This window comes from Neomonachus schauinslandi, chromosome 6 (genome assembly GCF_002201575.2).
Source record: "Neomonachus schauinslandi chromosome 6, ASM220157v2, whole genome shotgun sequence".
NCBI lineage: Eukaryota > Metazoa > Chordata > Mammalia > Carnivora > Phocidae > Neomonachus > Neomonachus schauinslandi.
In genome coordinates this window covers 127950456-127972611 of record NC_058408.1, presented here as the reverse complement: position 1 = coordinate 127972611, position 22156 = coordinate 127950456, and the positions used below count along the sequence as shown (strand labels likewise).

The window sequence follows — 22156 nt, the reverse complement described above, 5'->3', positions numbered from 1 at the left end:
TGGAGATACAGCAATGACAAAACAGACCAAAAAACCCCAAAAAACAGACAAAAACAAAAACCCTCCCTAGTGGAGCTCAAATTCTACTGGGGAGAAATTCTGCAAGTAAATAAAAAGTCAAAATAATACCAGAGAGCCGTTAAGTGCTATCAGAAAATAATTGGGATGAAGAGTATAAAAAGTAAGTGGGAAAAATTTTATATGGTGTGAACAGGTAAGGCCTTTGAGGAGACATCTGAAGTAAGACCAGAAGCACAAGGAGGACTTAGCCATTCAAAAAGCATTCTAAGAAGAACAGTCAGCACATAGGCTCTGAAGTGGGAACCCATAACCCATTTGTTGTGTTCCAAAGGAAGACCAGTTTAACTAAAGAATTCCAGAGAAGAGGGAGAGTCTACCAGGATATTTCATGTGTATTTAATTTGTGTGAATCAGTTTCCTGAATCTGATGTATTCTGATTCACTGCCTAAATTGAATCTCTAGGCCTACAATGCTGAAGACCGGACATGGTGTGGTTGGAAACCCTCAGATGGCCCCCAATAATCTCTGCCTCTTGTTAGTCACAATCTTCTTAGCCCCCCCCACACCCCCATATTGTAGCAGGGTTGGTCTGTGTGACCAATAACATAAAGTAGAAATGATGATATATTGCTTCTGAGATAATGTCACAAAAAGACTGAGGCTTTCAGCCCAGGTGCTCTTGTTTCTCTCTCTCTGAAAGTAATGTGCCATGTTGCGAGAGTAGCCTTATGGACAGCCCATGTAGCAAAAAACTGAAGCCTCTGTCCAGCAGCCATTGAAGAATGGCGGCCTGCCAATAACCATGAGAGTGAACTTGAAGCAGATTCTCTACCTCCAGTCAAACCTTGCAGACCCCGACAACAGCTTGACTATAATCTTGTGAGAGCCCCTGAGCTAAAACACCAGCTAAGCCACTTCTGGATTCCTGACCCTCAAAAACTGAGTGAAATAACAAAAGTTTGTGGTCTTAAAATGCTAAATTTGGGGGTAACTTGTTCCACAGCATTAGATAATTAATATACCTGGACTGCTGCTACTCTGCTAGGGAGCTGCCAGCACTTCAGGCCTCTTTTGGTGCTTAATTTTTAGTCCCCAAAACCCACTTTTGAGGATTATTATCTCCCTTCTACTGAGGAAAAAATTGAGGCTAAGGAAGGGTTGAACCATTTGGGCAGAGGCACACAGTGAGGCTCCTTAGTTCCACCACTATACCAAGCAGGTGCTTATTGAAGGAGAAATGAATGAATAGGTTTCATCCCCTTGGTGGGAATGCTCTGAGGGGCAGGGACACTTTTAGAAAAAAGAACTATTTCCAAATATGGGCATGCAGAAGAATCACCAGAGAAACTTCTTTAAAATGCAGACTACTGGGCGCCTGGGTGGCTCAGTTGGTTGAGCGACTGCCTTCGGCTCAGGTCATGATCCTGGAGTCCGGGGATCGAGTCCCGCATTGGGCTTCCTGCTCGGCAGGGAGTCTGCTTCTCCCTCTGATCTCCCCCCCTCTCATGCTCTCTCTCTATCTCATTGTCTCTCAAATGAATAAATAAAATATTTAAAAAAATAAAAAAAAAAAAAAAAATAAATAAATAAATAAAATGCAGACTACTTAGATCTCTTCTCCGGAGAAGAGATTTCTTCCATCTGAAGGTGGGGTCTTCTGCATATTTAACAGGTTTCCTGGGAAGTTGTGGGTGTTTTTTTCCATATGATTTTATTTTTAAGTAATCTCTACACCCAATGTGGGGCTCAACCTTACAACCCCGAGATCAAGAGTTGCATGCTCCACTGACTGAGCCAGCCAGGCACCCCTTCCTGGGAGTTTCTTACACACTTTAGGAAACTGCTTTGGCAGAGAAAGAAGTGGTGGTTGTATATGGTGATAATGATGGTAAATGGACAAGAGGGAAAGGCATCATATTTTGGGGCAGGGGAAGATAAATCCTGTCCAAATTTTTTATCATTCAACAAAGTTGTAGGCATTCTGAATACTAGGCATTCTGTTAGGTGCTAGGGATATAGCCATTAATAAGACATATCAACTACTACCTCGATGGAAAAAGAAAATTCATCCTTGAAAGAGAGTGATGCCAATAATATTTGTGGGTGTTTCAGGGGTAGAGAAATGTGGGAGAAAATAAAGCAGGACAAGGTCAAGGTCAGGAGAGGGAGTTGGATGCGACAGGTTCTAGGGGCTGAAAGCAGGAGCCCACCTCTTTCTGGGAACAAGCTGACCTAGTTGCTTCTGCTGCCTGCCTCTCTGTAGGGCTCCTCTCCCCTTCTCCTTTCCTCACTTCACCTCTTCTCCTTAGTACCTCCTACTTCACTTCATCCCGTGTCTATAGTCTATCTTGCACTAATGGCTGGTATTAAAAAATACTGGAATGCCACTGAATTGTTCACTTTTTTATTTTTTTAAATGACTTTATTATAAAGATTAATTTCTCTACTGTGTTTTATTGCTGTATAGATTTATGATGAATGCTATGGACTAAATGTTGGTATACCCCCAAAATTCACGTGTTGAAACCTAACCCCCAAAGTGGTATTTGGAGATGGGATCTTTAGAAGGTAATTAGGTTTAGATGAGGTCATCAGGGGGAGGCCCCCATGATGGGATTAGTGCTTTTTTTTTTTTTAAGATTTTTTTTTTTTTAATTTATTTGAGAGAGAGAATGAGAGAGAGAGCATGAGAGGGGGGAGGGTCAGAGGGAGAAGCAGACTCCCTGCTCAGCAGGGAGCCGATGCAGGACTTGATCCTGGGACTCTAGGATCATGACCTGAGCCAAAGGCAGTCACTTAACCAACTGAGCCACCCAGGCACCCTGAATTGTTCACTTTATTTATTTTTAAAGATTTTATTTATTTATTTGACAGAGAGACGCACAGCAAGAGAGGGAACACAAGCAGGGGGAGTAGGAGAGGGAGAAGCAGCCCGACGCGGGGCTCGATCCCAGGAGCCTGGGATCATGACCTGAGCGGAAGGCAGACGCCTAACGACTGAGCCACCCAGGCGCCCCTGAATTGTTCACTTTAAATGTCATGTAATTTCACCTCAAAAAGAAAAAAATACTAGGTGCTCATGTTCATCCATCCAAATGAGCTAAGCTTGCCATCCTCCAGGACATGTCATTATATTAAAGACCTTCCACATAGACTCACTGCCTCCCTACCAGACCCCAGGTCCATCTGCCAGGCAGCTGTAAGTTCCCATTTTTGCCTGCACCACAATTCGGAAAACTGCTCCAAAGATGTCCTCTCCTTCCCCAGGTCTGGTCCATACTAGAAGTTAAGGCAGGTAGAAGAGCCCTGGGTTGAGTACTAGTTAGCTGTGTGACCTTGGGCAAGATGCTTAACCTCTGTAAGTCTGGTTCCTCAAGGACTTAAACCATTAATCACCCATTCAACAGCACTGAGATATTTCCTTAAAGAAAACAGGGCCACTAGATCAGCTGGGGTGGGAGTGGGAGGGGTTCCTTCCAACAGGAGGTGAAGCTAGAAACTGAGGTTTAAAGAGGCATTAACTAATTAGTAGGCAAGAAGAGGAAGAAGAATGTTTTACAGACAAGTTCAAATTTATTAATCTCTCTGGATATCACTTTTCTTGCTTGTTCAATGGAGGTAATAATATCTTTCTCCTAAGCTCGTTATGAAAAGTGAGATCTCAGGTATGAAACACCTAGCACAGTGCCTGGTACATACTGTATACTCGACACATTTTTGCTTCTTCCTTGACTTCCAACTTCCATATGTGTAATCTAGAAGGGAACTTCAGATTCAGAGGAGGCAAGTCCCTATTGGGTGGGTTGCAAGCCCCTTTGTCCACCCAGGTGATTGGTGATCACCATGGAATCTGGCCAAGCTAGTTGTTTGGAATGAGTGGCCTCAGGGTTAAGTGGTCACAGGATTGGGGGAAGGCAACCTCATGGACAGTGGAGAAAGGGTTCAAAGCAGGCAGTCCCTCTCCTCCACACTATCTCTAATCCTCCAGTCATTCCAGCCCACTCCTGACACTCTAGAAATAACAGATAACCTCACAGAAAGCAGAAAAGGGCTAAAGTATATTGAGAACTGACTACATGGCATGCATCAGGCTAGGTGACTGGGCATACCTTGTCTACTGATTCTCACCAAGCTGCAGGTACCAATTACAGAGGGTAAAGCCAGAGCTCAGAGTAGGAAAGTCAATTGTCTCAAGTCATTTGCTCTAATGAGGGGCAAAGCTGGAATTCAAACCCAGGTATCCCAAATTCCAGGCCTGGGTTCTATTGCTTTAGATTCTCCTCACTCCCTCTAGTGCTGAACTCTGCCTGGGGGAATGTGAGGAGGCGATAGATACAGGCAGGGGATGCTGCCAAAGAAATACCTGCGTTAAGTATGGATGGCTTCAGTCACGTCTCTCTGCAGCTTCCCCCCTCCCCTCCCACCCCTGGGATGGGGGAATCCACAAAGTGGATGGGAATGCTGGAGTTAACCACAGCTCCCCTCCCCCATCCTCTCCTTAGCATATGGAGGGGGTTCGCCTCTCTAGGCAGGCCCTCTTTTCAATCCCGACTATGCATCTCCCCATCATTTCATGCTCCCTCAGCAAAAACAAAGGTGGAGAGAAGGGGGTCTCATAAACACTTGAACTTCAACATCTGCAACCCTCCCCCAGCCAGTCAAGCCAGCTGTGCAGACTCTGGGCAGGAGTGGGGGCAATCAAGCGCCCCCTCTCCCAAGTAACAAAGGGGAGGAGGATCCCCTACCCAGTCTGGGCCAGACGCCCTAGAAAGGGGACACCAGCCCAGGTCCCCAGTGTCTACTCCTGGAGCCCACCTTAAAGCTTAAGCTGGCAGCTGGGGACCCCCCAGAAGGGAGAGGGCCAGCTCTCTCTTCCAGACAGTTCCCTTCCCCTCCCTCTTCCCTGCTAATAGGTATTTCCTGTTTATAAGGCAGCTAAGGCCGGGCTTTTGGGAAGGGATGGAGATGGAGCCCCCTCCCCCCCCCGCCCCGCTTCCTAGGGCTGGCCTGGGGAGTCCTTGAGGAGTGCCCGAAGGTTGGGAGGCTCCTCCCTGGGGAAGGAGTGTTCCTTACACCGACCACGCAGACTTTCTTCCCTCCCACTCCCCACCAACGCCTCAGCCCCTACGGGTAGGGGGCACTGGAGGGGTCTGCTTCCTGTTCTTCCTTAGTCTCGAGGCCCTCAAAGGAGAGCAGCTTGCAGGCGAGGGGGGAGTGGGGGGAGGCCGAGACTGGATGGAGAAAGGGGGAAGGGAGGACAGTGTCTTGACTGATTAGTCAGAGCCCGCAAGGGGGAAGGATGGCCTGCGGATTACCCCCTCCCCAGTCCAACCTGGCGGTCATTCCACCGCCCCCTCCCCCCAGCAAAACCCAGGATCTCAGCCCTTAGGCGGGGGAGGGCGGGGACACCACTTAATTAACCCTTTTGGCTCTAGTCCTAACTGGTTTAGCAGGCAAGGGAGGGGTGGTTAATGTAGGGAGGAGGTGAGTTGGGCTGCTACAGGAATTAGGATAGTGCTTTCCCCGCCCAGGTTGGGGTGGGGGTGGGAGGATGGAATTTAAAGACCTTCCAGAGTAAGACTGGGGTCTCAGAGAGCACGGGCGGGGGGCTGGGGTGGGGGTCGGCAGTCCCTTTTCCCTCCCAGAGCGCGGCCGAGGTGGAGAAAAGAGCTACACCTCACGGCCCACCCTGACTCCGCCTCCCCCAGTCCCGGCTCCCGCTCCGGCTCAGCTACGCTCCCAACTCGGCGGCGCCCCGAGGACCGACACCGAGTGTGAGGCTTCGCCTCTTATTCCTCCCCCGCCCTTCCCCTCTGGGGTCTTTGCCTCCGTCTCCTTTTTTAAAAGCTGCGTCACATGCATGCCGTTCCCTGAACGCTCGCGGCCCCTCGCCGCCCGCCCGCCGCGCGGCGCACGCACGTCGTCGCTCGCTGCGCGCTCGCCCGGGTCACTTTGACATGGCTCTCCCCTCCCACTAGCAGGCAATTAGCATATTAATAAAGCCCGGCCCAGCCCGGCTGGGGCTGGAGAGCGGGCGCCTACGACAGCGAGAGCGAGAGCGCGAGCGGACGCGGGAGGGAGAGGGGGCGAGCGGCGGCGGCGTTGGCGGCGGGGAGGGCGGCGGGAGCGCACAGACACGCACACGCACACGCGCACACACGGACACACACTCCGGAGACGCACACCCGCGCGCACACACGCAGAGGCAGCTCGCCTTCCTGCCTGGCTTCCTTCCTTCCTGTCTGCTCCGCGCCTGACAGGCCCCTCGCTGCAGCCAGGGGCCGCCAGCACCGGGCCGAGGCCGGGCCGGGCCGGGCCGGGCCGGCGGCGAGGGCAGCGGGACCGCGGGCGGCGGCGGCGGCTCATGCCTGGCCTGTCCCCGCGCGGGGCGGGCACCGTGACTCGGCTGGGCCCCCAGCGGCGGGCGATGTGAAGATGTCAGTGGGCTGTGCCTGTCCTGGTGAGTGGGGCGCGCGGCCGCCCGGCCCCTCCCTCCCAAGCCCTCCCGGCAGATCCCTCACGCCTTGTTTGGCGAGAACTTGTGTGGGGGGGCGTCGATGGCATGGCGGAGGCCGGGGGCTGTGAGGGGTATGCGGGGCCTTAGTCCGGGGGAGGGCTTTCCTCAGATGCAAATGCGCAGCAGCCCAGAGGCATGGGAGGGGGTGCTAGGGGTAGTCTGTGTGTCTGTGGTGTGTGTGTGTCTGTGTGTTTGTGTTCTGGTGGGGGAGGCTAATTGAGGAGAGGTTTGGGGGGCCGAAATTCCCAGAATTCCAGTGTGTTAGCCAATCAGAAGTGAGTCTGGACTTTTGACCCCCCCCAGGTCATCATAGAGTTGTGATTGGCTGGTTTGGGTTGCCCCCCCCCCTTCCCTGCTGCCTATTCCCCTCTTACTTTTCCTGTGATACCCCCCTCCAGGCTGTTTCTGAGGACTGTGTTTGGGGGGAGGGATTGATTGGGGCCCATCTTGTCCCCCTCCTCCAAATTTTCCTGCCTGTTGCCAGGGAAGGTTAGCCCTCCTGAGGGACAGGAGGTACTCTGGGGAACGGGGGGGGGGGGGGGAGATAATTAGGCCCTCAGGGTCTGGCATCTCCACCCTGGTGGGAGGGGGAATGTGGCAGCTCCAAGCAAGTTAGGAAATAGAGTGATTTGTGGGAGTCGAGTTCAGGGGAGCAATACTTGACCCCAAAGTGAGAACTTGGGAGAGGACTCAGGCCCAGATCCCTGTCTCCCCAAAACACTTATCAGCTCTTGCTAGTGACAGCCTGGGTTTGAGTTCTTTCCTGGAGAGGGGGAGGGCTCTACCTCACTGCCAGGAGGCTATGTGACTGGAGACTTAGTTTTCAGAGGGCCTCAGCACACTTGTCTATCCTCATTCTCAGGACTCTGGGTTCTTGAATTATGTGCAGGACCTCATCTTGTCCCAAGCTGGAGTTAGCTTTCTTCTGAAAGTCAGGTGTCCCAGAATCTAGTCTGGTTTGGATCCTTTGCTTCTGCACATGCCTCGTTCTCTGGGAGCCCCATACTTCACAACTGAACCCCCACTATACACAAACAACACACACAAACATATACACACAATCCCCAAGGGGAGCTGCCAGTGCGGAAGCTTCCTTGAAAATCATGTGACAGGCCAGGCTGGGCTGGGCACACATTTAAAGTGCCTGGTGAGGCTGACGTTAAAGGGGCATGGGGCCCTTAAGGGAGGGAGGACTAGTAGAGCCTGAGGATCCTGGAATATCCGGGTGTGGGAACCCCTGGCTCCTGCTGCAGAGGGTGGGGGAGAGGAGGAGAGGGAAGAGCTCGCCAAGCTGGAATCCTGCCTGGCCCCATCATTCCTCCTCCTACCAGCTTGGTGTGCATGTTTATATGTGTATTTTCTTTATAATTGCCCTGTGCTGGGTACCCATTCAGATCCATCCACACTGTGAGTCCTCCCCATGGCCTTCATCCTCCATCACCACACATGAACTTAGCAGAAACTAAGGTTCTGAACAAGCTAGAGAGCTGGGTCTTAGATTTTAATTCTTAGTTACTACAAATAGTGGGTAGGAGGTAGGTATGGAAGGGTTGTCAGGCTGAAGGTAGATGAGAGGTTGGTCCTGAAGTTGAGGCAGGGTGCTGGGTCCAGTAGGAAAAAGGATAAAGATTCCCCCTCAGTTTCCCTGGGAGCAGCATGGGGACAGGAAGAGGACCCATGCACAGGGGTGTGTGAGGGGGGACAGCTTCAGTCAGTGCCCCAAAAGACATGTTCCTTTTGTGTGTCTGGGTGGCCTGGCTGGAGGAAAGGGGGGCAAAAGATGGCTAAGAGTGGGGAGTTTTTTTTCCCTGAATGTGAAGAAGTCATGGATTGATGCCACAGAGAGTGGATGGAGGTTAGACTTCAAGGAGAACCAAATGGGGAAGGGCATGAGAGTGGCCAGGGGTGGGAGTTAGGAGTTGGAATAAGGGAGGGGACCAGGCTTGTATGGATGGGTGGGAGCACATGGTTGAATACAAGGGCATCATGGCAGCGTGTACAGTCCAAGCCCAAAGACCCACCCCCCCCACTTGAGCAGGCCTGGGGTGGGGGCCGAGGCGCCCTGGCAGGCCGCCTGCCTGCTGCCTGCCTGCCTGTCTGAGTCTCTCCTTTGTGCTCTGCTGTCTCCCGGCTCCTCCTCCTCCCCCAGCCCAGCAGAGACAGCACATGCCCCACACATGTGACTGAGGGAAGCCAGAGCACACGCAGACCCACACACATGCAAACGCGGAAGGAAACACCACAAGATACACACATACACACCCCTACCCCTCCCCCCCAGCTCCCATAGTGCTTCTGGGGTAGGTAGTAGCTTCTGAAGCTTTGGTCAGGAGCAGGGAGAACCTCTGCTAAGGGGCATCACTGGGGCAGGGCAGGTTGCTGAGGGAGCCAGGGCCTGTCTGGGGCAGCATGTGGCTCAGAAGGGTTAAGGCAGGGAGGAGTAGGGGGAGGGGAGGAGGCAGCAGTGGTGGCGGCTGGGAGCCAGGAGAGGAGGATGGCAGAGCGCCAGGCCAACGGGAGGCCGGGCACAGACAAAGGAAGGGGGGCAGGCACACTGGAGGCCTGGGTCAGGGAGCCCCAGGGGCCCGGGCAGGGGGCAGTGCTGGTACCTTATCCTGTGGGTTGGGATAGGCTGCTGCCCTTCAGAGTAGCACCTCCAGGACGGGTACTCTTCCTCTTCGCTCCTTCATCACCTTTGTCATTCTTTGCTGCTCCCTGCTTTCTCCCCACTGCCTCCCCCAATTTTAGGACCTTCTAACTCCGACTTGCTTTCTTTAGCTGAACCTCTTCTGCTTCTGTGCAAGTGGGGGAATTAAGTTAGAACTGAGAGAGGAGCAGACTTGCTAGAGAACGGGAACGAGGAGCAGGGCCCCTTTTTGAGTGATGGGCCAGAGTCCTGATACATCTTGGTATTTAGGAGCCTTTCTTTCCAAAATTTGAGGAGACAAACTGGGTGCGGGTTCTGAGCTCTAAACTGGGGACAGGCGCCAGAGCACACACCCATCCCTCTTCCTCATGTAGACAGTCATTTGGGGCCTGGAGTGGCCATTCCTTGGAGGGGGGAGGGAATAGGAATGGCTGCAGTGCCCCAGGGCTGGGCTTGTATGAGTGGGGTTAGAAGTCCAGGGTTCCAGTTCAGGCCCTCCTGTCTCACTGTAATCTGTTCAAATTAGCATCATATTTGGCCCTGTAGTCAGTAAGGATCTCTTGAGGTACTGCGTATGAATGCACTTTGGAAAGTTTAAAGGCATGAAACAAATGACAGGAATTGTCCTGTCAGTAGGGGAGAAGTGTGGCCATCTCAGAGTTGGGCTGCTAATTTGGGAGTCAATGGAATATTTCAATTCCTGGTGGTAGGCAGTATGTTGCAGGGTCTGGCTGAATATCACAGATTTCAATACGTTTGTGAAAGCTGGAGCATATCATATAGTCAGACCATGATGGAGAATGGTATGCAGGTTTCGGGAGGATGGTTTATGGAGTAAGTCCCTGGTAACAAAAGGTCAGGGTGTGTATGTAATAGTCTGTCACAGGTTCTGGGGCTATAATGCAGTTTGGGTGTATGTATTGGGGTCAAAGGGCATGTGTCACAGGTCCCAGTGTGTACAGAAGTCAGAGCTGCCATAGACTACGTGTGTGTGTTTGTCTTGGGTTTGGGTTTATTTAGCATTTGAGGTATGTCGCAGCTTGTGTGTATCAGGTTCTGATTTATGTGAAAGTAAGATGTGTTATTTATGTGTGGAGGATGTTCACAGAGCCAGGTGCAGTATTATTGCACAGTCAACCAGTGTGTTTGTCATGAGAAATCTTGCTGTGGGGCTGTGTGAATGTGGTTGGGGGGGGTAGGGCAGGGAATAAGGAGCAGAGACTCAAATTGCAAAGCAGTCAGAGGTCTGTATGGCTGCACCCCTGTGTGTGTGTGTGTGTGTGTGTTTCCTTTTTCCTATCTGTCCAGGTAGTAGGGCCTGGACCACCACCCAAGTTTTATTTATTTATTTATTATTTTTTAAAGATTTTATTTATGTATTTGACAGAGGGAGACACAGCAAGAGAGGGAACACAAGAAGGGGGAATGGGAGAGGGAGAAGCAGGTTTCCTGCTGAGCAGGGAGCCCAGTTCGGGGCTCGATCCCAGGACGCTGGGATCATGACCTGAGCCTGGGATCATGACCTGAGCCGAAGGCAGATGCTTAATGACTGAGCCACCCAGGCGGCCCACTACCCAAGTTTTGGAAACGCCTACTCTCTTGGGATTTCCCCCTTGCATTGGAGAACAGGCCCTACTTCAGTACAGTTTTTCCCTGGGATGGGGGAGAATTCAGCAGCAGACTAGGTCCTTTCTGGGGACCCTTGGATGGGCAAATTGGCTTTCCCTAGCTGTGACAGGGCCTCTTTCCCTTGCACCCACGAGACTCTGGTGGTGGGGGTTAGGGAAGGGAGTTAGGAACTTAGCTGGGTTGGGGACAGGGAGCCTGGAGTGTCCCCCTCCCTCCAATCACTGTTTACCTGCTGAAGCAGTGTGTGTGTCTCTGTCAAAAATAACCCCCTGGAGGCTCCCCCCAGCTGCTCTGGGATTTCACCAGGGGCCGACGAAGCCCAGGGTGGCAGCTCCCGCCAGCCTTCCAACCTGAGAGATCACAGTGGAGAGGAAGAGAGATTTGGGGGATGTTGGGGAGGCAGTTTGAAGATGCTGGGAGTCTCCAGAGAGGAGAGCACCCTTCTGCATCCCTGCCAGTGGCTCCGGCTGGCCTGCTCACCCCTGAGCATCAGGCTGGGGGCTGGGGGCATTTCAGTTCCTGGCCCCACACACCTCCCCTCCATCCAGGTCTCTCCAGGTCCAATCTGTTCTGTCTCCATCTCTCCCTCTCGCTTCTCTCGGTCTCTGTCTCTCTTTTGTTTTTCTCAGCAGTCCTCCCTGCCTGCCTCCGTCTCTCCCTCCCTCCCTCTCTCCCTCTTCCTCTTTCCTCGCAGGGAGGGGGCGGGGCCGGTGGGGGCAGCTCCACCCTCCGCCCGCCCTGGGGCCTCATTCTGAGAGAGGCTCGGAGATCGGAGAGCGAGCGGAGGGAGGGATAGAAAGGGAGAAAAGGAAGGGAGCCGGCGGGCGCTGCGTGTGTCTGTGCGTGTGCAAGTGTGAGTGAGTGTGAGTGCCGGGCCCTGCCTCTCCTGGTGCTCCCGCGGAGGGGCCTACTGGCCTGGGGAGGGCGGGCGGGCTGCTTGGAGGCAGAGGCAGCGAGAGGCGGCGGCGGGGAGAGCCGAGGAGGAGGAGGAGGAGGAGAGGAAAGAGCGGAGCAGCCATTGTTGAGGGAAACCTTGCAAACAAAGAAGGCTCCGGACTCCCCGCGGCCCCCCGCCCCCCAGGCCGGTCCCCTGGCCCCCAGCCCCTGGCCCAGTGGCCATTGTAACTTTCCCCCGGGGCTGTGGCCGCTGCGGGGCTGGCCGAGGCTGTGCATGCGAGTCTTTGTGCGGCCAGTGGAGTGGAGCTCCCAGCCAGGCCTGCCTGTCCCACTCGGGACATGAGCGGCTGAAGTTGGTCCCCTCAGTCCTCACCCTTGCCAAGGCCCCTCTGGGCTTCCAGCCGCTCCCCGCACCTCTCCTGGCCCCCTCAGTTCTCCCAGGTAAGTCTGGGCACCCTGCAAGCCTTTTGGGGGTGGGTGGAAGATCCTGGATCTGGCCCTGGCCTGGTATGCTAGCTGGGGGAGAGGTGCCCCAGCTCAGAGAGGCCAGGGCTCTCAGGCCTGCTGACCTGTGTCAGCCCCCAAAGGGAGGGGCCCTGCCCTCAGGTCAGGCTGGTTACCATGGAAATGCCCAGCTGGAGGTGCCCCCCTCAGCCCCAGGATGCAGCTCCCATCCTGAGAAAACTTTACTAGTTCTGGGCTCTTCCTCTCATCTTCCTCCTCCTAAGGGCTCCCAGATTGCTAGAGGTTGTGTGTGTTTGTGGGGGCTATGTCTGACTCCAAGGCTGATGACACATCCCCTTCACCCCCACCCCCACTTTGCTCCCTCTACCCCTGCTGCTGGGGACAGGCAGCAACAGGGACAGATGGTCTGGGTGATGTTCCCTCCCCTTCTCTTCTCACTCCCAAGCCCTTGTGCTGGGGCTACTGGGAGTTGCTATGGCTCCGAAGAGATGCCGAGTTTGTTTGTGTCCATTCACTGGAGGTGTAAATAGAGGCCTTAGAACTTTGGGCTTTAGCTCTTCAGAACTGTTACCCAGCCCCAGGCAATGTCTGCCAGGTCTCTGGTGAGAGAAATTGAAGCTCTTGAAACTTTTTTCAAAATTAGAGAGGAACCCAAGTGTGCTGCCTCTCTTCTCCTGAGGGTCTTGAGCTGACACATTTCTCCCAAGTAGCCCTGAAACTGTGGGGCAGGGGCGGTGATGCTTTTGGGGAAAGGATGGCCTAGTTAGGGGGCAAGGGCCAGGTCTCATAATCTAGACTCTTGGGTTCATTGGCCAGACCTGGCCTTTGGTAGGCTCTGGGAGCCGGGGCCACCTACGTGGCCTTATTCTACCTGTCTACAGAGTGGGGAGACTTGGGGCTGGGGGGGGGTGGGGCGACTGTCTCTTTCCTAAGGATACAGGCTCCTCATTCAGTCCAGACTGGCATGTGAAGGCTGTGCGCTGTGCTGGGGGCATGTGGATGTGGCCTGTGAGAGATCGTGTACGGAGCAAGGGCCTGTTGCAGGCACCCTGATCCTGCCTGGGGCTGCTGGGTTCCAGCTCTTGCTAGGCAAGTCAGGGCGAGCTGAGGGTGGAAGCCTGCTAGGCAGGATGATGCACATGTGTGTACAGGCACACACAGGCTCTGAGTCTTGGCACCCTCAGGAACTGTGTAGTGTAGGCCCCTCTGGGACGTTCCTTTGCCCATATTGTGAGGAGGGGGCCCTGGAGAGATAATTAAATGATGCATGTTGGCACAGGGTCTTCTTTTGTCTCTTCCCCCTAAGGAACAAAATAGATTTTGTATCTAATTTGGGGAGGGGGCTTAGATACAGCCAATATGGTCCCCCTTCCAAATGCAATCAAGTTTTGGGGATGCCTGGAAGCACCTATGACTGGGGCTAGGACCTTTGTTTCTGTGCCTCAGTTTCCCCTCCTATCTGGTTGGGAGGGGGAAGATAAGATTGCAGGGGTGCCTGGTTCATACCCAACTATGAATGTAATACTTCCAGGAAACAGTACTCCAGGAACAGTGTGCTGCTCATTAAGGTGGATAGGGGATATGTGTGCCCATGCACAGAGACACATAAGCAGAGACCTCTGTCTAGTTACCACTTGCCTCCTAGACTGAGCCCCCTGGAACCTAGGTTCCTTCCCAGGCCTAGGTTTGTAAATACAGTGGAATCCATTGGAAGCCTGGCTATCTCCCTTCCCCACTGCAAGTCTCAGAAATGAAAGGAGGTTGAGGCTTTGGGTTTCTGGTTTGGAGACAATACTAGACCCATGGTGGGTGTGGGGGAGGGGGCTGGGCTGATAAGGGAGTGGCCGTTGGTGGGGGAGGCAGAAGGCCCAACTGGTTATCTGGTGGGAGGCACCCAGCAGGCACCCACTCCCCTTTATCTTTCTATCCCCTGCCCTCCTGAGACCCTGGGGCTGGAGGAGGGGCAGGGAGTTGGCAAATTCCACCCCCCCCCCCCCGTATCCCCTCCCCCAGCCTGGTCTCCAGAGGGCAATAGAGGGGTGGAAATACTACAGGATATGGGAATCAGATCTAGGCTCAAGTCCTAGCTCTGCCAGTTACTAGCTCTATCATCTTGGCAAGTCCCCTTGAGCTTTCCTTTGCCTCATCTGTAAAATGGGGATTTTATAGTTGACCCTGCTACCTCACAAGGTAGTTGTGATGATTGAACAATATGATACAGATGGAAGGGGGATTTATCAAAATTAGATTCTAGTGTTTGGATATTCATTTATTCTATGGTATTGACATTTCCCAGCTTCAGTTCTCTCATCCAGGGTTCAGCCACATGAAGAAATGGGGTCTTGGGTATTAGGGCTGAGTACTTCTAGTTTCATGATAAAACAAAAGTGAAGCTAGATTTAGAAGCAGAGGTAGGTGTTCCTTAGGGTCATCCCCCTCCCCTAGTCCACCCACTCCGGGGGCTCTGGAAGACCAGTCCCTGTCCACACAGTCTAGGAGACTTCCAGGAAAGATCCTTGGGACTCAGGGGACCCTTTTTTCCTTTGCCTCCTAGGTTGTTCCTCAAAGTCATTCAAGCTGTACTCACCGAAGGAGCCCCCGAACGGCAACGCCTTCCCTCCTTTCCATCCCGGCACCATGCTAGATCGGGATGTGGGGTGAGTCTTATCTACTTCCCATCTCTTCTTCAGATGGGATCCTGCCTGAAAAGGGGGAGGGAGTGACACTCCCTAATAATTCCTGTCTTCCACCGCCATTCTCATAGCCTCTTCCCTTACACAGCCCAACTCCCATGTACCCGCCTACGTACCTGGAGCCTGGGATTGGGTAAGTGGAGTCCAGTGAGGAGGAAGGTGCTTTCCATTATATGGGTGAAGGCAGAAGGGCGGGGGTGGGGAGGCTCTTTTCCTACTGACCTCCCTTCTTCACTTCCCTCAGGAGGCACACACCATATGGCAACCAAACTGACTACAGAATATTTGAGCTTAACAAACGGCTTCAAAACTGGACAGAGGTATGGCCAGGGGAAAAGGGCTGGGAGGGGAGGACCATCTGGGAACCCCTGTGGGGTGTCTTCTGACACACACACACACACACAAACATCCCGCCCTGTGCTCCTTAGGAGTGTGACAATCTCTGGTGGGATGCTTTCACAACTGAGTTCTTTGAGGATGATGCCATGTTAACCATCACTTTCTGCCTGGAGGATGGACCAAAGAGATATAGTGAGTGGCCTCTGGGGGTCCTGCTGGTTCTGCTGTGAGAGTAATACCTTCTGTGTCCATCTAAGGACTGGGAGTAGGTATTTGTCTCCGGGGATCTGTTTTGGCAATGATGGCATCTGTCTGACCCCTTTGGAGGTCCTTCTGTTCTATTGAGTTTGTCCCATCTCTACAGCCATTGGCCGGACCTTGATCCCACGCTACTTCCGCAGCATCTTTGAAGGGGGTGCTACGGAGCTGTACTATGTGCTTAAGCATCCCAAGGAGGCATTCCACAGCAACTTTGTGTCCCTCGACTGTGACCAAGGCAGCATGGTGACCCAGCACGGCAAACCCATGTTCACCCAGGTCAGCAGCCCAGCTGGATGTGGAACACTGAAGCACCTGGGTTTGATTCCCCTCCTTTCTCCCAAAATATACTCAGCTGTTCCCCCGGGAGGCAAAACAGGAAGTGGCAAGACGAGAAGGGAGGGCAGGCATGCTGCAGCATCCATCAAGCATTTACTGAGTTTGTACATGACGGTTTTCTGGGCTGCAGGGGTATACCAGTGAATGAGTTTATAGCAGATGAGTGTATCACTAGCTACTTGGGAAGAGGTCAAGGGTCTGTTCAACATTTCTACTGCGTGTGTGTGTGTGTGTGTGTGTGTAAGGGCCAGGCTTGTGACAGGTGTATGAGGGAATGGTCTTTGTCAGTTATGCACCCAGATTTATGGGCAGATGGCAGAAGTGTATTCAGTGGGAGAGTTGTGAGCAAACGGGAGAACAGGTATACTTTCAGGTACGTGGGGAGGGGGCCGAGATGTGACAAGCTTGTCTCCAGGTGTGTGTGGAGGGCCGGTTGTACCTAGAGTTCATGTTTGATGACATGATGCGGATAAAGACGTGGCACTTCAGCATCCGGCAGCACCGAGAGCTCATCCCCCGCAGCATCCTTGCCATGCATGTGAGTTGTGGGCAGGACCCAAGCTGCAGGGGTTGAGGGCAGGCACTGGGAAGGGTGGGTGGCACAAGGTCTGCCATTTCTTTCTTTCTTTTTTTTTTTTTAAAGATTTTATTTATTTATTTGAGACGGAGAGAATGAGAGAGAGAGAGCACATGAGGAGCGGGGGAGGGTCAGAGGGAGAAGCAGGCTCCCCGCCGAGCAGGGAGTCTGATGCGGGACTCGATCCAGGGACTCTAGGATCATGACCTGAGCCGAAGGCAGTCGCCTAACCAACTGAGCCACCCAGGCGCCCAAGGTCTGCCATTTCTTGACCGTGACCTCAGACAGAGAGTTGGAGTATCTCCGTCTGAAAAATGGGTTTCATAAGAGCCCCTCTTCTCTCAGGAGTGTCATGAGGCCCAGGTGATAGGTCAGGTGAGCAGATGCAACCCAGGTGCTAGTGTTCTGTTCTTTCTCCTCACCTAGGCCCAGGACCCCCAGATGTTGGATCAGCTCTCCAAAAATATCACCCGGTGTGGGCTGTCCAATTCCACTCTCAACTACCTCCGAGTGAGTCCTTGACCACCCGGTTTCTGCCCCCATCCCATTTGGTGTCAACTCCATGTCAGCTCTCCCCTGACAAGCCACCCCCCGGTCTCCCCTCAGCTCTGTGTGATACTCGAGCCCATGCAGGAGCTCATGTCCCGTCACAAGACCTACAGCCTCAGCCCCCGTGACTGCCTCAAGACCTGCCTTTTCCAGAAGTGGCAGCGCATGGTAGCACCCCCCGGTGAGTGCCTTCCACCTGCCCCTGCTCTTACCGGGGTCTGGTGACGCTCCCCAGCGCTGGGTCTCTCTCCTCATGAAGCCCCTTCCTTGCTCTTGGGTCTGTGAGATTGGGATTGGGGTAGGCTCAGGCTCCCTAGGGGCCAGAATGGGGCACAAGGGACCCGAGGTCTTGCCCCTCCTGAATCTCCTTTCCCTGGTACAGCGGAGCCCGCGCGGCAGCAGCCCAGCAAGCGGCGGAAACGAAAGATGTCAGGGGGCAGCACCATGAGCTCGGGGGGTGGCAACGCCAACAACAGCAACAGCAAGAAGAAAAGCCCAGCCAGCACCTTCGCCCTCTCCAGCCAGGTACCTGTAAGCATCTCGGCTTTCTTCTCTCTTCTGGGCTGCCCTACTGCTGACCCCTAACCTTTGACCCTGTCCCAGCCTGAGCTCACTAGCAGGCATAGAAGCAAAGAGTTTTTCCTGGTGTGCTCTGCCAGCATGGGCTGGCTCCTGTCACTGATGAGAGTCCTTGTCAGTCACATGCCATGGTTGTGATCACAGACTCAGACAGAACATAGGACATAAAGGGACAGAGACAGCTGTTAGAACATGGATGTTCAGGAGAGAGAGCTTAGAGGCCCATATACCATCAGATACACACACACTGACAGAGGGACACGTGAATTTCAACATGTGCGAATCTAGAATACGCACATATGCACATGCACACGCTTTCCCTATTTGGTGTTTTTTCTCTGCTTCCTAAACAGGAAGTTTAGGAGCGCCCTGAAGTTTGGGGGATATGAACTAGGGAGTGAGGGGAGTAGATTGACTTCTCCTAGAATCTAGTGTTTGTGATGCTCTGCAGTCCTTCAGTGGGAAGGATTCCAGGGATCCTGAGAGTGTCAGAGGAGTTGGGGTTTTAAATTTGGGTGAGAAGGGGTTGGGGGTGTTGAGTTTCCTGGGTGGGTATTGGGGCTCTCTGCTGCCCTGGGCTGGGCGAGCCCCTGCCCCGATTATGTTTGGGGACCTCCGCCACTCTCAGGATGTGATGGTGGTGGGGGAGCCCACCCTGATGGGCGGGGAGTTCGGGGACGAGGACGAGAGGCTCATCACCCGGCTGGAGAACACCCAGTTTGACGCGGCCAACGGCATTGACGACGAGGACAGCTTTAACAACTCCCCCGCCCTGGGCGCCAACAGCCCCTGGAACAGCAAGCCTCCATCCAGCCAAGAAAGCAAATCGGAGAACCCCACGTCACAGGCCTCCCAGTAAAGGCCTTGCCATGGCCACCCAGCGCTCTGCCTGCCTGCCCCACCCCTCGCAGCCCTAGGGAGCAGAAGACAGAATGAAGAGACTGAGCATCTAAAATGGGTAGCCTCCATCCACCCACATCAGGGAGGAACTGGACTCACTGGGGGCAGGTGCCAAGATTTGCCCCCCCAGTGGCCCTGGGCTGGGCCTGGCCTCTGCAGAGCCTTTTTGGGGGAAAGGGGTGCTCATGTGGATGCCTCTGTGGACCCTGGGCCTCTCAGAAATGTCCTGACCACCCCCAGGGCATTTGCCTCCATCTTTACCCCAGGTTCTGGGTTCCACATCCTCCTGATTCCATCCCCTTCAAGCCTGGGGTTGTTTATCCCACAGCCCCTAGGGACTTAAAGTTATGGGGCTTGGTTGAGTGCCCCTTTCCTAAACCTTCCCCTGGGTGGCTGGTAGTAGAGGGGTAAAGCTCTAGCTCCTCCCTGCAGCCACCTATGCCAGCTCCCAAGTTTTTAAAAAAATAATATTATTAAAAATGTAAGTTTAAAAAAAAATCACTCATGTACCCCCTCTTCCCCTTATTAAAAAGTCCAGCTACCTCCCTACTCCTGGCAAATGTGGGGCTTAGGGCCCAGGTGGAGGTGAGTGTGGGGGTAGGGGGGTATGTATTACCATTTTATACAGTTTGAGAGCTTCAGACCAAGGAGATTCTTTATCATCTCTCTTCCCTTTTCCTCTGGGGTGACTGGAGCTGGGGAAGGCATACCTTGGGGTAGGGGACCATTGATGGCCTCATCTTTGTGACAACCCCCTGCTGTTGTCTCTGTTTCCCCATTCTCCAGGACTCTGGCCTGCTGTCCTAGTGCTTGTGACCCCCACTATCCCACCCCCAACCCCCTCCCCCATGGCGTGTATATTCTTTACAAGTCCTCCACTAGAGCAGCTGTCTTGGATGGGGGGACGGGAGGCTCCCTCCCTTAGGAAGTGTGGCAGGAAGGGAGCGCCTTGTTTGTCACTGTTTGTTTTGTCTCAGCTGGGCTGGCATGGGATGGAGGGGGAGGGGCTCATCCACTCTTTCCAGTACTCTCTTCCCACCAACTCCTCAAACTGTGTATCTAGTCCTCCCCTGTCCTCCAAAGAGGGGAAGGAGCCACGGAGGATGTCCCAGCTCTAAGCCCACCTGGGAGCAATAGACCTCTGTTCCCCAGCTGAAGTAAAGGGTCTTCATCTCCAATATCCCTTCTATCCCCTTCCTCGTAGAAGGGAGGGGGGAAGCAGCCAGGATCCTCAGCTCTGTTTCACAGTTGGACACTCCGAGGCTCTGGGCCCAGGGTGAGGCCAGGAGTAGGGTCCCATGGGTCTGGGCCCAGCTCTGTGGCTTCTCTGCCTTTTCCTGTGGCCAGTTCCAGAAGTGTTAGCACCACCTCTCTCCCCTACTCTTCCTTCTGGATTCTGGGGTCCCCCACACCCAGTTTCCTTCACTCCAGCTGCCACTGTTGGGAGGGTATTGTGTCGAGCTGAGGGAAGGGGTGGGGAAGATGGATATCCCACCCCAAATGTAATGCCTTTTTTTTTTGGGCCATTTGAGTCATGTATGGTACCGATCAATAAAGAGACTTTTTGGTTTGAGAGTGTTGTCTTGGTTGGTCATTGATGCCTAATAACTCAGTCCCAAGCAGTCTTTCCCCCCCTCCTTCCTACAGTCCCTAAAACCAGTTATTAGGAAGGAAGTGGGAATATGTTTGTGGATCCCCCTTCAGTCTCATCTTTTCCCCTTACTCTTCTGCCATTGCTCCTCCTGTCCCAGACTGGCCCTGTCTCCCTCAAAAGTTGACTCCCTCCCGTGGGACAATTATTCCTCACCCCCAACTGCCGTGGGGCTGCCAGACAGATGGCCTTCCTGAGGCAGGTTTCCTAGGATGGAAGGCCCTGGATCAGCTGTTGGGGAGGGGGAGGGGTCCTTGCCTAGGCTTGGGTTGAAGGAGCTTTGGGTGGTTAGAATGACTGGGAGACTTGGTCCTGTTTTTGTCAGTGAGATTCCTGCCCCTACCCAGCCTCCAGCCTACCAACCCAGCTGTGCTCTCTGAGCTAGCATCCCCTGGTGTTAGGTCCTGGGTGGGGAAGTAAGAGTAGCTGGATCGTTTGTCTGCTTGCTGACTTTGGGTGGGGACATGGAGGAGGATGCCTGAGTGCAATTGCTAGGGGCAGCCTGAAGCTCCTTACGTAGAAGGAAGAATGGTGTGCTTTTTAAACTCCTTTCCAGGTGGTGACTCCTCCCAAGTCCCCTTCTCTCTTCTCTCTCACCATTAAAGAAGATTGGCAAGATAGGGAGACCCTGCTCTAGGTTGGGAATGGGATCTTAGCACCTACCAATTCCTCTGCCCAGACTTTTCATCCCAACAGGGGAATCCGGCCTCTCAGACTATTACCCCACTAAAGTCTTTGGATTTGAAGTAGCCTCATAGACCTGTACCTCTACTCTCACCTCCCCAGCTGGCAGGAAGAAACCAGAGGAAAGGACTGCATGGCCCTTCCCACCCCCTCTCCAATCCATATAGGTATCTTGGCCCGTCCTCCGCCCGCCCAGCTCCTCACTGCCCGTTGCCTCAGGACCCCAACGCCTGCATTCGTGCACATGCCCACTTCATTCCGCTGCAGGCCTGACCTGATGGACATTTACCAGCCAGCTGCTACCACCAACTCACCCTGGGGGTGCTAGGTAACATCGATCTGCAGTGTGTCCGCATTTGGAACTAGGTGTGTGTACATCTGGCTTTTCTGCCTGAGTGTCTGCCAGTGTATATGTGTATGTGCCGGGCTGGGAGAGGGCTTGGATATGGGTATGTAAGGGCACATTGCATGTGTGAATATGTATGTAGGCTTATCTATGCATTTGTTTATGAGATGTGTCTTGGATTTATTTGTTCATTGAGCCCTTTCTAGGTGTCAGGCCTAACTCTAGGTGCTAGAGATGTGGTACTGAACAAAGCAGAAAAGGCATGACTGTTGGGTGTGACTGGGAGGCTACAAGTACGTAAATGAGGGTATGTTGTTAAATGCATGGCTTGGCAGTATTGTGTTGTGTTATGGGGCTGCTGCACCAGCAATTGTGTGACAACGTTGCAGGTTCATATCCTCTGTGTGTGAGTGTGTGTTTTGGAAGAGGCAGTGGTCATGGGAAGAGGTAGATTGCCAGGCCTGGACTCTGCCCTTCTTGGGGGAAGGCAGTGAGCCAGAGAGACAGGGGAACCCACTTTTTGAACTCAGGAAGCACAGTGGCCAGCGACTTCCTCTGGAGCCCTAGATCTGACTCCTCCCTGTTTGCCACAGCAGCCCCTCTGGGGAAGGCCCTTAGTCTGGAGGAATTGCTAGGGTGGGGGGGAAGGGAAAGTCCCTTCAAGGCCCAGCCCCAGGCCCCAGCATGATGCTGAAAAGTTTGGTTCAGCCCAACTGTGTACCCCAGCCAGCCCCAGTGCAAAGACACAGGCCCTCAACCCCCAGACCCTGAGATCAGCCTGAGCCAAGCTCCTTCCCCGTGTTTCTATTCTAGCTCAATCCAGCCTGACCTCCAGCCCCTTTCTTAGGAATTCCAGCACAACCTCCAGCACCTCTTTTATTTTTATTTTTTTAAAGATTTTATTTATTTATTTTGACAGAGAGAGACACAGCAAGAGAGGGAACACAAGCGGGGGAAGTGGGAGAGGGAGAAGCATGCTCCCCCCTGAGCAGGGAGCCCGATGCGGGGCTTGATCCCAGGAGCCCGGGATCATGACCTGAGCCGAAGGCAGACGCTTAACGACT

At 53.6% G+C, this 22156-nt stretch overlaps 1 protein-coding gene across 3 annotated transcripts; it reads left to right on the top strand.

Moving 5' to 3' along the window:
* The first annotated feature begins 6153 nt into the window (after positions 1–6153).
* LDB1 (LIM domain binding 1) lies at positions 6154–19107 on the top strand. 3 transcript variants are annotated; one of them, XM_021699591.2, is made up of 11 exons: positions 6154–6482; positions 14732–14834; positions 14959–15003; positions 15115–15190; positions 15299–15401; positions 15574–15746; positions 16222–16344; positions 16810–16893; positions 16990–17113; positions 17315–17457; positions 18140–19107. In XM_021699591.2, the coding sequence occupies exons 1-11, from the start codon at positions 6458–6460 to the stop codon at positions 18368–18370; spliced, it is 1230 nt and encodes a 409-aa protein (XP_021555266.1). In that variant the 5' UTR covers positions 6154–6457; the 3' UTR covers positions 18371–19107. The 3 variants fall into 3 exon arrangements, with proteins under 3 accessions (XP_021555266.1, XP_021555265.1, XP_021555267.1); XM_021699590.2 differs by having other exon boundaries at positions 17315–17463; XM_021699592.2 differs by lacking the exon at positions 6154–6482 and adding an exon at positions 11848–12153 and having other exon boundaries at positions 17315–17463.
* The last annotated feature ends 3049 nt before the right edge of the window (positions 19108–22156 follow it).

Coding starts and splice junctions, on each gene's coding strand:
- LDB1 (XM_021699590.2), top strand. CDS start 6,458: ATGTCAGTGGGCTGTGCCTGTCCTG. Junction 6,483..14,731: donor AGTGGGCTGTGCCTGTCCTG/GTGAGTGGGGCG, acceptor TTTGCCTCCTAG/GTTGTTCCTCAAAGTCATTC. Junction 14,835..14,958: donor ATGCTAGATCGGGATGTGGG/GTGAGTCTTATC, acceptor TCCCTTACACAG/CCCAACTCCCATGTACCCGC.